This window comes from Pleurodeles waltl, chromosome 3_1, assembly GCF_031143425.1.
Source record: "Pleurodeles waltl isolate 20211129_DDA chromosome 3_1, aPleWal1.hap1.20221129, whole genome shotgun sequence".
NCBI classification, from domain to species: Eukaryota; Metazoa; Chordata; class Amphibia; order Caudata; family Salamandridae; genus Pleurodeles; species Pleurodeles waltl.
In genome coordinates, this window is record NC_090440.1 from 707,939,264 (window position 1) to 707,952,080 (window position 12,817).

Genomic DNA, 12,817 nt, shown 5'->3' on the forward strand with positions numbered 1-12,817 from the left:
ACTCCAAGTCCACAAAGAATTCAAAATTTCAACACCATCATACAACGCATGTATCCAACACAAAAGATACAGGCAAAGATGGTATTACAACTCCTAGGCATGATGTCATCATGCATAGCCATTGTCCCAAACGCAAGACTGCACATGAGGCCCTTACAACAATGCCTAGCATCACAGTGGTCTCAAGCACAGGGTCACCTTCTAGATCTGGTGTTAATAGACCGCCAAACTTACCTCTCGCTTCTGTGGTGGAACAACATAAATTTAAACAAAGGGCGGCCTTTCCAAGACCCAGTGCCACAATACGTAATAACAACAGATGCTTCCATGACAGGGTGGGGAGCACACCTCGGTCAACACAGCATACAAGGACAATGGAACGTACATCAAACAAAACTGCATATCAATCACCTAGAACTTCTAGCAGTTTTTCAAGCACTAAAAGCTTTCCAACCAATAATAGTTCACAAATACATTCTCGTCAAAACAGACAACATGACAACAATGTATTATCTAAACAAGCAGGGAGGGACGCACTCCACGCAGTTAAGCCTGCTGGCACAAAAAATTTGGCATTGGGCAATTCACAACCAAATTCGCCTAATTGCACAGTTTATACCAGGGATACAAAATCAACTCGCAGACAATCTCTCTCGAGATCACCAACAGGTCCACGAATGGGAAATTCACCCCCAAATTCTGAACACTTATTTCCAACTCTGGGGAACACCTCAGATAGACTTGTTTGCGACAAGGGAGAACGCAAAATGCCAAAACTTCGCATCCAGGTACCCACACAAACAATCCCAAGGCAATGCCCTATGGATGAACTGGTCAGGGATATTTGCTTACGCTTTTCCTCCTCTCCCTCTCCTTCCTTACCTGGTAAACAAACTCAGTCAAAGCAAACTCAAACTCATATTGATAGCACCAACTTGGGCAAGGCAACCCTGGTACACAACGCTGCTAGACCTATCAGTGGTACCCTGCATCAAATTGCCCAACAGGCCAGATCTGTTGACACAGCACAACCAAAAGATCAGACACCCAGATCCAGCATCGCTCAATCTAGCAATCTGGCTCCTGAAATCCTAGAATTCGGGCACTTACAACTTACCCAAGAATGTATGGAAGTCATAAAACAAGCAAGAAGGCCATCCACCAGGCACTGCTATGCAAGTAAATGGAAGAGGTTTGTTTGCTACTGCCATATTAATCAAATACAACCATTACACACAACTCCAGAACATGTAGTGGGTTACTTGCTTCACTTACAAAAATCTAACCTAGCTTTCTCTTCCATTAAGATTCACCTTGCAGCAATATCTGCATACCTGCAGACTACCTATTCAACTTCCCTATATAAAATACCAGTCATTAAAGCATTCATGGAGGGCCTTAGGAGAATTATACCACCAAGAACACCACCTGTTCCTTCATGGAACCTAAATGTTGTCCTAACTAGACTTATGGGTCCACCTTTTGAACCCATGCACTCCTGCGACATACAGTTCCTAACCTGGAAGGTGGCATTTCTCATCGCCATTACTTCCCTGAGAAGAGTAAGCGAGATTCAGGCGTTTACTATACAGGAACCTTTTATACAACTACACAAAAATAAAGTCGTCCTAAGGACCAATCCTAAATTTTTGCCAAAGGTTATTTCACCGTTCCATCTAAATCAAACAGTGGAACTTCCAGTGTTCTTTCCACAGCCAGATACCGTAGCTGAAAGGGCACTACATACATTAGATGTCAAAAGAGCATTGATGTATTACATTGACAGAACAAAAAACATCAGAAAGACTAAACAACTCTTTATTGCATTTCAAAAACCTCATGCAGGAAACCCAATTTCAAAACAAGGTATAGCCAGATGGATAGTTAAATGCATCCAAATCTGCTACCTTAAAGCTAAACGACAGCTGCCCATTACACCAAGGGCACACTCAACCAGAAAGAAAGGTGCTACCATGGCCTTTCTAGGAAACATCCCAATGCAAGAAATATGTAAGGCAGCCACATGGTCTACGCCTCACACATTCACCAAGCACTACTGTGTAGACGTGTTATCCGCACAACAAGCCACAGTAGGTCAAGCCGTATTAAGAACATTATTTCAGACTACTTCCACTCCTACAGGCTGATCCACCGCTTTTGGGGAAATAACTGCTTACTAGTCTATGCAGAACATGCGTATCTACAGCGACAGATGCCATCGAACTGAAAATGTCACTTACCCAGTGTACATCTGTTCGTGGCATCAGTCGCAGTAGATTCGCATGTGCCCACCCGCCTCCCCGGGAGCCTGTAGCAGTTTGGAAGTTACCTTCAATTATTTATATATGTATCATCTCAACCTTAAATAGGTGCATACTTAGTCACTCCATTGCATGGGCACTATTACTACAATTCAACTCCTACCTCACCCTCTGCGGGGAAAAACAATCGAAGATGGAGTCGACGCCCATGCGCAATGGAGACAAAAGGAGGAGTCACTCGGTCCCGTGACTCGAAAGACTTCTTCGAAGAAAAACAACTTGTAACACTCCGGCCCAACACCAGATGGCGAGCTATTGCAGAACATGCGAATCTACTGCGACTGATGCCACGAACAGATGTACACTGGGTAAGTGACATTTTCATTTTCTATAACAAAACCTATTGGCTGGATTTGTCTCGGAGTGTGTGTACCTCATTTATTGTCTATGTGTATGTACAACAAATGCTTAACACTACTCCTTGGATAAGCCTACTGCTCGACCACACTACCACAAAATAGAGCATTAGTATTATCTCTTTTTACCACTATTTTACCTCTAAGGGGAACCCTTGGACTCTGTGCATGCTATTCCTTACTTTGAAATAGCACATACAGAGCCAACTTCCTAGAACTTGTCTCTTAGTTTACTAAATAACATTGCCTTAAGGGCAAGAGTGTTTCTCAGTTGATGTTTAAACACTCACTTTGAGCAAATATATTGCTAAAGCATCATGTGGCAGCACACTGTCATTTACAGACAATACATTTCCAAAAAAGTCAGAAAACCAGTACAGTAACTTGCAACTTTACTAATAATACTACATAGTGTATGAACAATAATCTGTGAAAACTGGGTTGCAGAAAACATATTTATCGTTTGCATATCACCAAGCAAAGTGTTGTGATTTTGGTTTGCATCCTTTAAAAAAAAAAAAATGTCATCACCCAGAAGTACAAAAAATGGGCTTTCACAACTACTGAAATATATTTTGAAATGTTTGCACATATTTCAATAATTATTTGTACAGCACCTCAGAGTTCACATCACAAAATCCTGGAACTCTGCAGTCAGAAGGAAATCTAATTGTAAGACAAACTGACTTTTGATATCTGTCTCTGAACGCAGAGCAAAAATTAGAGCACATTTTCACAATATACACATAGAATGACTTTAGATAGAATAAATCCCAATGGAGCACACTTACATAATCAGCAGTAATCCTAAAAAATTAAGAAGAATCTGAACTTCCACATTGAATGAATTTAGATAGACTATACAAGATTTAAAGGCATTTTTATTGCTCCTGCACTTTCTTACTGAACAGAACACTTGTTCTTTGTCAACTCGCCGGAAGGGGCTGGTAGATCCTGAAAATAACTCAGCCTCGTAAAATATGACTCGCCATAGCGAGTGGGCGACTAGAATTTTTGGGGCCTGATGTGTGGGATTTCTTGGCGTGGCATTGAAGAATCTGCTTCAGAGAGACACATTCCTCTTCTCTCTGGCTGGGAATAGGTCTGCTTGAATCCACTCTTCATTGAGTAAGATTTGGTCTAATGTGGCACATGGGGACTCATGCCCCTTCTCTTAACTAGAGTGCAGAGTCCTGAGAGTTTCCTTGCAGCGTGGCACATCCCAGGATGCAGCCAGTGATGATTTGAGTTCCATTGAATTGGATACTAAAAGCAAGTGATATAGAAAAATCTATCACTTTTAGTATAGTTATGTTCTTAGATATTCATTTGTAGCCTATGATTTGTTTCAGTTTTATGAGTCAGTGCCTCTTTATTGAAACTCCAGCCATAGAAGATTCTTGAAAAAGCTTCTGGGCACACTGCATCTCTAATCGAAACATGCTGGCTCTGTGATTAATTATGGAGTGTGTTAAAATAACCGCAAATGATGTGCTGCAATTAAAGATTGACACACTGTAAGGAAATGTTAAGTCAACAGTTGTGACAGTTCTTTTTGTCTTTCAGTAGTGATACACTGCTTGACATAGAAATAAAAGTAAAGTAAATTGAATTGAAACAAATCATATGTGATAATTGAATGACAAAGAAAGAAACTACTTAGAGTGCTGAATCCTCCCTCACAAATCAATCCTTACACAGACATGGTATTAAGGTCACCACCAATAGCGTTTCTTAGCTCCAAATAGCCACGTCAAATGCGTTTCCCTTTTCTTTTCTTTTTTCTTTTTTTTTTTTTTTAAATACCCCATAATCCAGTGGCAGCTCCTCACAATAGTAAACAAGGCTTGACACAACATAGGTGTTAATAACAACAGTATCATAGCATTATATTAAAACTTTAGTGATTTAACACTGTCATTCTGTTGACCCTGCATGTCCCCACCATTTCCTTCTCATTAATTTGCAAGGAATTCTTCCATTCCCAGCACTGAAAAAAATCAGTTCTACTTTCTTACTACCTTGCCTGCCCCTCCCTTGAATTCATTAGCTTCTATCAGCAGACACATGTCTTGTTGTTGCCCTCTCCTTGAGCCAAATGCAAGAGCCCCTGCCCCGTAGGAAACACTGGTCCATTGCATGGGGTTCTATTCTGATCGCTTCTGTTACACTCAGCCCCTTATCATTGTTTCTCCATGGGACCTTACATCTCTCCAGTTAGGGTGTATGCTACATACTCCATATTGTTGTATACATGCTTTTCTGCCTTGCTTCTGCAGTGACCATATAGCTTTACTTGTCGTGTAACTCCACTTTAACCCCTCTTTCCCTAGGCAGCACAAGCTGGAGGAGGCGCTGCTCTTTTCTGGTCAGTTTATGGATGCACTGCAGGCCCTGGTCGATTGGCTTTATAAGGTGGAACCACAGCTAGCTGAAGATCAACCTGTCCATGGAGACTTGGATCTTGTCATGAACCTCATGGATGCTCACAAGGTAGACAAAGTTTCCAGTTACTCCAGAAGGTGATTTGCATTGATGGGGCAGGTAGGCCCAACCAGTGCAGTAGACCTGTGTTGGTGCCCCTCAAATCTTTCATTATCTTCTGAACATTTTATCTCACCTTCATTTTCGTTTTTGTAGAAACATTGTTTGATATCTGTGAGTCTCATCATGAATAATGTTGTGTCACAGCATCATGTTGATATTTGAGCATGGCCTTAAGAAGCTTGAAACAGAGCAAAAATGCACCTATGTATGCCGTCATCTGTACCTCTTAGACCACACTTACTTTTGGCATCATTTGTACATTTGCCTTAGTTTTAATTTAAAAATAGCAAAACTTTATTTGTGGCTGTGTTAGGAGGTGGGGACATAGACACGAACCAACCAAAGTGCCTTAAGGATACTCCTCCCTATGAGTTGCTATGATGCATGTCCTCAGGTAATCTCTTTCACTGATGAGGTTCAGGTAAAGCTGCATAGAGCAGTAGTTGTTTTAATGTAAGATAGTACAGTGTATGAATACATGGCAGAGGGGAGTGAAGTTTTCTTTCCAGAAAGAGAAGGGCTGCCTATTCTTCTCATTTTGAATCATTAGAGTAATACTACAATAGAATATGAGTGCACTGCAAAAGATATTCTGCCAGAAATCTCTTGTCGTAGGAGCAGAAATGTGGCTGAGTTTTATTCTTAGAGGTTTCATTCCAGACATGCTTACTGTCGATGTGTTGTAAGCTGACCCCCTTTAGGTGATCATGGTCAGTTTTCATAATTTTTGGGACTCACCTGCTGGTAATCCTGAACTCTCACACTGGAACACTGCTATCCAGTGCTGTGTGTATGAGCTCTGACCCCTAAAACAGGTCAAAATTAGCTTAAAACATAGTATGTGGAGCAGAAATACACCCATGACATGGATGTGGACTGCACCACCAATTGCACCATACCCTACAGTGGCAGTAAAAACATGGCTTCAGGCCTGTGTAGTCTCAGTTTGAACCGTGCTTGCCCAGGCCTGTCAAAATCACCCTTTTGACCAATAGGAATAACTGATTTTAACACTGATCAGGCTGTGACCGTACATATGAAAAGTCAGATTATACAATTTAATCTATCACTTTTGGCCTACACCAGCTACAGACTCCATGAGAAGACTTATTTTTATATTGAATAGTCCAGTGGTAAAGTCATATTTTAATTAAAAATATGAGAAATGTAACTTTTAGAAGGCTACTTCATCGTGCTTGAAACTGCTCGAGGCTAATTTGCATTATCTCTCCAGCATTTCCCCAGCCAGTTCTTGGTGCGAAAACTGCTCCCAGAGTGGCGGAGACAATGGGCTTGGAGTAGGTCCCTGTCACAAATAAATGTTAAGTGACACTTGTAAAGGCCCCAGTCAGGCTGGCATCGAACCCAGTGAGAGGAAAGCTACACTTAGAACCAGTTTTGAGTGACCAAAGAGGAGGGGACTGCTCATTACCCTGGCCTCACCTCTGGGGGCACACAGGCTTTGCACAAGGGAAGAAGTGTTTGCCTATCTTGTATTTTGAGAATGAGGGGCACTGTGGGATTGTCTGGAGTAAGACAAACAGGATTGCTCAAAATGTGAAGTTGATGCTTAGCGTCAAGTCAGCTACCGCCCAAGGACTCAATGTTCTATAAGTTAGTGACTTGTGATAATGTGAAGCAGGGTAGGCACAGCTGCCCAATTGAAGATAAACACTCTCAGAGGTTCAAAGTATTTAGATCTTATTTAATGAGAGCACCACTATTACAAAATGTAAGCATTAAAGCACTTTATATACATGTGAAGGACACCTTTTAGCATAGTGCATGGAAACAGTAGAACGATGGAGAGAGATGCAGCCTCACAGTGGTGCATCACCATTTCCAGTGCGCTGCTAAATAGACATGCTCACCAGTACTGGGAGGATATGGATGACCTTATGTCACACCTCCTGGAGGAATACTGTAGAAGAGCATTATTGAAGGAGGGAGGGACATTGCAAATCCATGCCTAAAGTCAGCCTTCGATGCAGCTGATAAAGCAAGTAGGCAGCAGCCTATGGGGACGGTCATAAGGAGACGTGCATGGCTATGCATCTTAAGGTTTAAGCCAAAGGTACACTTTTTAGTCATTGACAGGCCTCAAACAGGAGGAGGCCTGTCAATGCCAAAGAGGCTTGGTGTAGACCAAGGGCTGGAAGAAATTTATAAAAGGCAAATAAGACTGCCAAAGCAATGGGGGCCTTTCAGGTCTTTAGACATTCATTTAAAAAAGGCACCTTTCAAAATAAGAGAGCAGGAAAGACAAATATTTGTTTCAAGGCCATGGACAGTGGCAGCAACACCAGCCAAAACTCCCTTTTCTAGAGCGAGGTAAATAAATTGGCGTAAACTCTTGAGGATCTGTCTTAGGCCCTTCAAAGTGACAACACACCTGTCACAACATACCTGTAGTGGGGAGAATAAAGGACTTCCTAAACAAAACTGGGAATCCATCTCCATGGGCAAGTGGATTATAAGTATTGTTTGTTTCGGCAATTGTTTGGACTTCATACAAAAACCACCAACATAAAACCAAAATGCCAGCATTTTGGAGTAGGTGCAAATTCTATCGAAAGGGGGCCAATAGCTTCTTCTAAAGAAAGCTGTAGAAAAGTGCCACAAGAGGAGAGAAACCAAGGTGTGTGCTCAGTTGACTTCCTTTTGCTAAAGCTGGACCTTTCATGCGCCCTAAATGAGGCCAGCACTTTGTGAACAGGTATATGAAGATATAAAGATTTCAAATGACTACATTGTAAGAAATAATAATTTTGCTAGACACACTGGACTACTTAGCAACTGTAGATCTCAAATATGCCTATTTCCACATGCCCATTCACATAGCACACAAAGTACTACAGATTTGTATTGGACGGGGAACATTACCAATTTAGGGTCCTGCCCTTTGGAATTAAGTCAACGCTAAGAGTGTTCACTAAGACACTGGCAATGGGTAGCCTCACCCCTCAGAAGACAGGGCATCCGTGCTTACCCATACCTAGACAGATGTCGTTTGAAGGCAAAATTTGCCAGGAGAACGTGACAAGGGTATTGTCCCTTCATCACACGCTGGGTTTTACAATGAATTGGGAGAAATCGTCCCCAAACCCACAAGCCAGGAAAACATTTAGAGGAGCAGACTGTGAGAGACAACTGGCAAGGGCTTGCCCTACAACATGGAGGGTTAAGGCCGTACTCACTCAAACTCTCCTCTGCTAGACATCTCAAGCTCTGACAGAAAGGTAATGAAGCTTTTAGGGATGATGACTTTCTGCATTTGGGAGAAACTAATGTTTGCATCAGAAAAGGTCTGCAAGGAATTGACGTAGTGGAATGCAGTGATCATGCTCAAGGGGTGTCCTTCAAAAGCTTACCTACTACAAGCCGTCTTTACCACGGATGCCTCAAGGGGGGGATGGGAGCTCACATGACTACACTAAGAGTAAGGGGGTTATGGTCAGAGCAAGACACCACCAAACACATCAGTCTCCTTGAACTAAAGACAATGTTCCTATCTCTAAAAGCCTTCCAAAGTCAGATCAGGGGAAAAACTGTCTTATATCCTAACGGATAATACCACATCAATGTTCTACATCAAACAAGCAAGGATGGACAGTATCACACCCACTGTCATAATTCGCTCAGAACATTTGGAAGTGGGGCCATAGCTGAACACGTTTTACTTCCAGCAAGTCCGTCCCAAAAGTAGAAAATGTTCAAGCAGATGGTCTAAGCAGACAAACAAATTGCACATGCAAATGGGATGTAAAACAGCTTATAGTGGACACAATTGTTAGTCTATGGGGAACACCAGACATGGTTCTCTTCACCAATAACAGAAAATAAAAAATGCTGGTTCTTCTCATCAAGGTGTCACCGTCCAGGGGGAATGCCCTGTCAGTAAGTTGGTACAGGATCTGTGCGTACTCTTTTCCACCACTACCACCCAGTGCAGGTGCCCTGATTCTTAAATTAGCCTATATCTAATTGGCATAATATTCATTTACTAGTCCCTAGTATATGGTACCAGAGATTCCCAGGGTTTGTAAGTTAGAGTGTGTCCCCCGGGAAGGCAGCACTAGTTGTGCCACTTCGAGTAGCACATGGTAAAACATGACTCCCAGCCTGCCACTGCAGACTGGTAGAGCAGTTTAAAACTGCTAACTCGACTTTGCCATTTTAAGCAACGGCAAAGCCCAAACTCCATTTTTATTTATGCAATTCACCCTATGAGCAGGCCTATCGAGTCCTAAGGCAAGGTGCAGCATAATAGAAAGTAGAACATGTGGTGTTCGGGTGGAGAACCCTCCCCTGCTGCTGTGACAGAAGAGCCTCCTAAATTGGCAGTCTGAACAGAGGATCGATGGCCATGCTCAATAGCATGGGATACCAGCGTCTTTGTGCCCAGTTCAAAGCCCCAGGGATTCCTTGGGCCCCCGTCATTCTTGATCTTCTTGAGAACTCAGGGCAGAAGTGGTATGGGCGGAAAGTCGTACAGGAGGCCTGAGTTCCACTCAAGACTAATTTAGTCGCAGTGCGATTACCGCCTTGGAAACTCCAACGCGAAAAGCTGCTGACATTGTGCTTTCTTCGGCAGAGGCCAACAGATCTAACAAAGGCTCTCCCCACTGCTGAGAGAGATAGATCTGGGAAATGCCCTGTTGTTCAAGTCACATTCAGAGACACAGAGCCTCTTTACAAAGGGTCCATGACCAACCCTGCTTGTTACAGTACCAGATGGTGGTGGCGTCTGTGTACACCTGCACTACTTTGTTTGAGAGAGGGAAGAAATGCTTTCAATGCTAATCTGATCGCCCAGAAATCCAGTAGGTTGTTGTGGAATCCAGACTCTGCCAGAGATGAGATGCCTCTGATCTCCGACTTTCCCAGATGGCTGCTCCTTCCCATGAGTGATGCATCTGTCACTACTATCAAATCTAGTTGTGGACGGGAGCTGAGTCAATCACGGTTTGTTACACCACTGCAGATCACGCACAGTTCCCTCCGAGATCAGGACAATGTCTGAGAGATTCCCCTGATGCTGCACCCTCTGGGACTTCAGGCCCCACAGCAGAAGACCGCATGTGCCGTCTGTTATGTCACCAGCAGGATGCAGAAGGGTATGAGTGTAAGGAGCTGGCTCTGCATAGACTATCAAAATGAGAGATAGTGTGCACAGAGACCAGGGGTTCCTCAGAGGCTTAATAGAGACTAAAGTAGATAGTACTTATGCTCTCTTTTGTGGTAGTGCGGTCAAGCAGTTAGGCTTATCAGAGGGTAGTGCAAAGCATTTGTTGTATACACACAGTCAAGAAATGAGGCACATACTCAATGACTTAACTCCAGGCCAATTGTTTTTACATGGCAAAAGTATATTTTGAACTTTATTATTAGAACCAGAAGATCTTTGTTGCAGGGAAGTAAAGTTGTAAATAGGTATCAAGCATATGTATCAAATGTACTGTGTTTGTTTTTTGCAGATAAAGCAGTTTACAAGTAAGTAACACTTTTCAATTTCAAAAATTGACAGTGCAATTTTCCATAGGAGTCAATAGAGTCCTGGGGGGGCAAAAGTGTTTGCAGAGTTAACAGGTAAGTACATGGCTTACGGCTCCAGTCTTCAGCAGTTAGGATGTCCACAGGTCAACGTTTAGGATGACCCCAGAGGTGCACCACCAGCAACACTGGGCCGGCAGGGTGTAGAGGTCAAAGTTGGTGTTAAATTTTCAATGGAATCCTATGTGCTTGGTTGAAAGCAGATTTCAGGCAAGTACCAGCGGTTAGAGGACACAGGCATGGGGGTTTAAGTCCTCAGTGGGTTGGTGGGGGCACGGCTCAGCACCAAACACACACCCTCAGCGGCTCAGGGGTGGTCGGGTGCAGGGTGCAAACACAGAGCTGGATGCCCAATGCTTTTCAAAAGGGGGAACTCAGGGGCCACAAAAGATGCTGCAGGCTAGGTCCAGGGGTCAGTTCCAGGAAACCAAAGACTGGACAAGCATGAGAGGTACCCGCTGGATGTTGCTGGACCTTGGGTCGGATTCCTCAAGGTCAGAGGGCTTCAGGTGCAGGGGTCTCTTTTGGCGTCAGGAATCTTGGTCGGATTAGCCCCGGTCAGGGGGGTCCTCTGGATTCAGGCTGCTGGTGGTGTTGTGTTGGCCAGAAGGGGTCAACCCAGGGTGGACTTGAGGTCAGAATCGCCTGGGGATCTTTTCTGGACCAGTGGGCCACCTGGACTCAGGCTGTGGGGGTCGGGTGCAGAGTGGGCAGGACTTGCAGATCCAGGGTGGTTCTGGAGTCCTTTTTGGAGGCTTCTTCTGGACAGGGTGGCTTTCTTCACAAGTTTTTGGTCCTCTGCCCGGCAAGCAGTCCTCTGAGGTTTTGTAGAGGTCGCTGGCCCTGCAGGATGCGTCACCTTTTTGGAGCAGGAGTTTTGAAGCTGCAGACAGGCTGGTAGGGCTGGGGCCAAGACAGTAGTCACGTGGAGTCTTCACTGCTGGGGGTTGGCTTTGCAGTCATTCTTTCTTCTTTCTGGAGGTCTCCAGGAATCTGGTGAGTAAAGTTCAGGGCTGCCCCTAAATACTAGTTTTAGGGGGCATTACAGGGGTCAGAGGGCAGTAGCCAGTGGCTACTGTCCCTGAGGGTGGCTACATCCTTCCTGTGCCCACTCCCTTTGGGGAGGGATGCACATTCCTATCCCTGTTGGTCCCTTTCCTCCAAACCAAGATGGAGGATTTGGAAAGGAGGGGGGACCTCTTCAGCTTTGGACAACTTAGGGGTGGCCCTCCTCCTTGTGTTACCTAATTTTCCAGCCGGACCTGCCGTCAAAAGTGTGGCCTGGTCCAGGGGGCGGGCATCTCACTAGCTGGAGTGCCCTGGGGCACTGTTACAGGAGGCCTGAGCCTTTGAGGTTCACTGCCAAGTGTTATAGTTCCTGCGAAGGGGAGGTGTGAAGCACCTCCACCCAGAGCATGTTTCTGACCCCAGAGAGCACAAAGGCTCTCACCCCATGGTGTCAGAAACTTGTCTGTTAGTGGCAGACTGGCACAGACTGGTCAGTCCTGCACTAAAGGGTTGGGTAAAGTACAGGGGGCATCTCTAAGATGCCATCTGTGTGCATTTTACAATATGTCCAGCACTGGCCTCAGTGTGGGTTTATTGTGCTGAGAAGCTTGGTACCAAACTTCCCTGCCTTCAATGAAGCCATACTGGGGCTGTGGAGCTCGTAATGACAAAGTCCCAGCCTGTTTACTTGATATGGCCACACAGCACTTACAGTGTCTAAGAATCGACTTAGACACTGTAGGGGCATATTGCTCATGCAACTATGTCCTCACCTGTGATAAAGTGCATCCTGCCTTTCATGCTGTAAGGCCTGCTAGAGGGGTGTCTTACCTATGCCACAAGCAGTGGTTTGTGGGTCTGGCACCCTGGAAGGAGTGCCATGTCGACTTTACCTTTTTCTCCCCACCAGCACACACAGTCTGCAGTGGCAGTGTGCATGTGTTTAGTGAGGGGTGCTGTAAAGAAATGGCTCCCTGTTGCAGTTACCCCCCACTTTGTGCCTGATACTGATGCTGACTTGACTAAGAAGAG

At 44.4% G+C, this 12,817-nt stretch overlaps 1 protein-coding gene across 3 annotated transcripts in view; it reads left to right on the forward strand.

Moving 5' to 3' along the window:
* The window catches only part of MACF1 (microtubule actin crosslinking factor 1), a 1,225,213-nt gene that overhangs the window by 1,021,337 nt on the left and 191,059 nt on the right, over window positions 1-12,817 (forward strand). For all 3 annotated transcript variants that reach the window (XM_069223412.1, XM_069223414.1, XM_069223413.1), the window contains one exon: window positions 5,011-5,170. In XM_069223412.1, coding sequence (XP_069079513.1) covers window positions 5,011-5,170 — 160 coding nt within the window. The remainder of the gene's footprint in view (window positions 1-5,010; window positions 5,171-12,817) is intronic.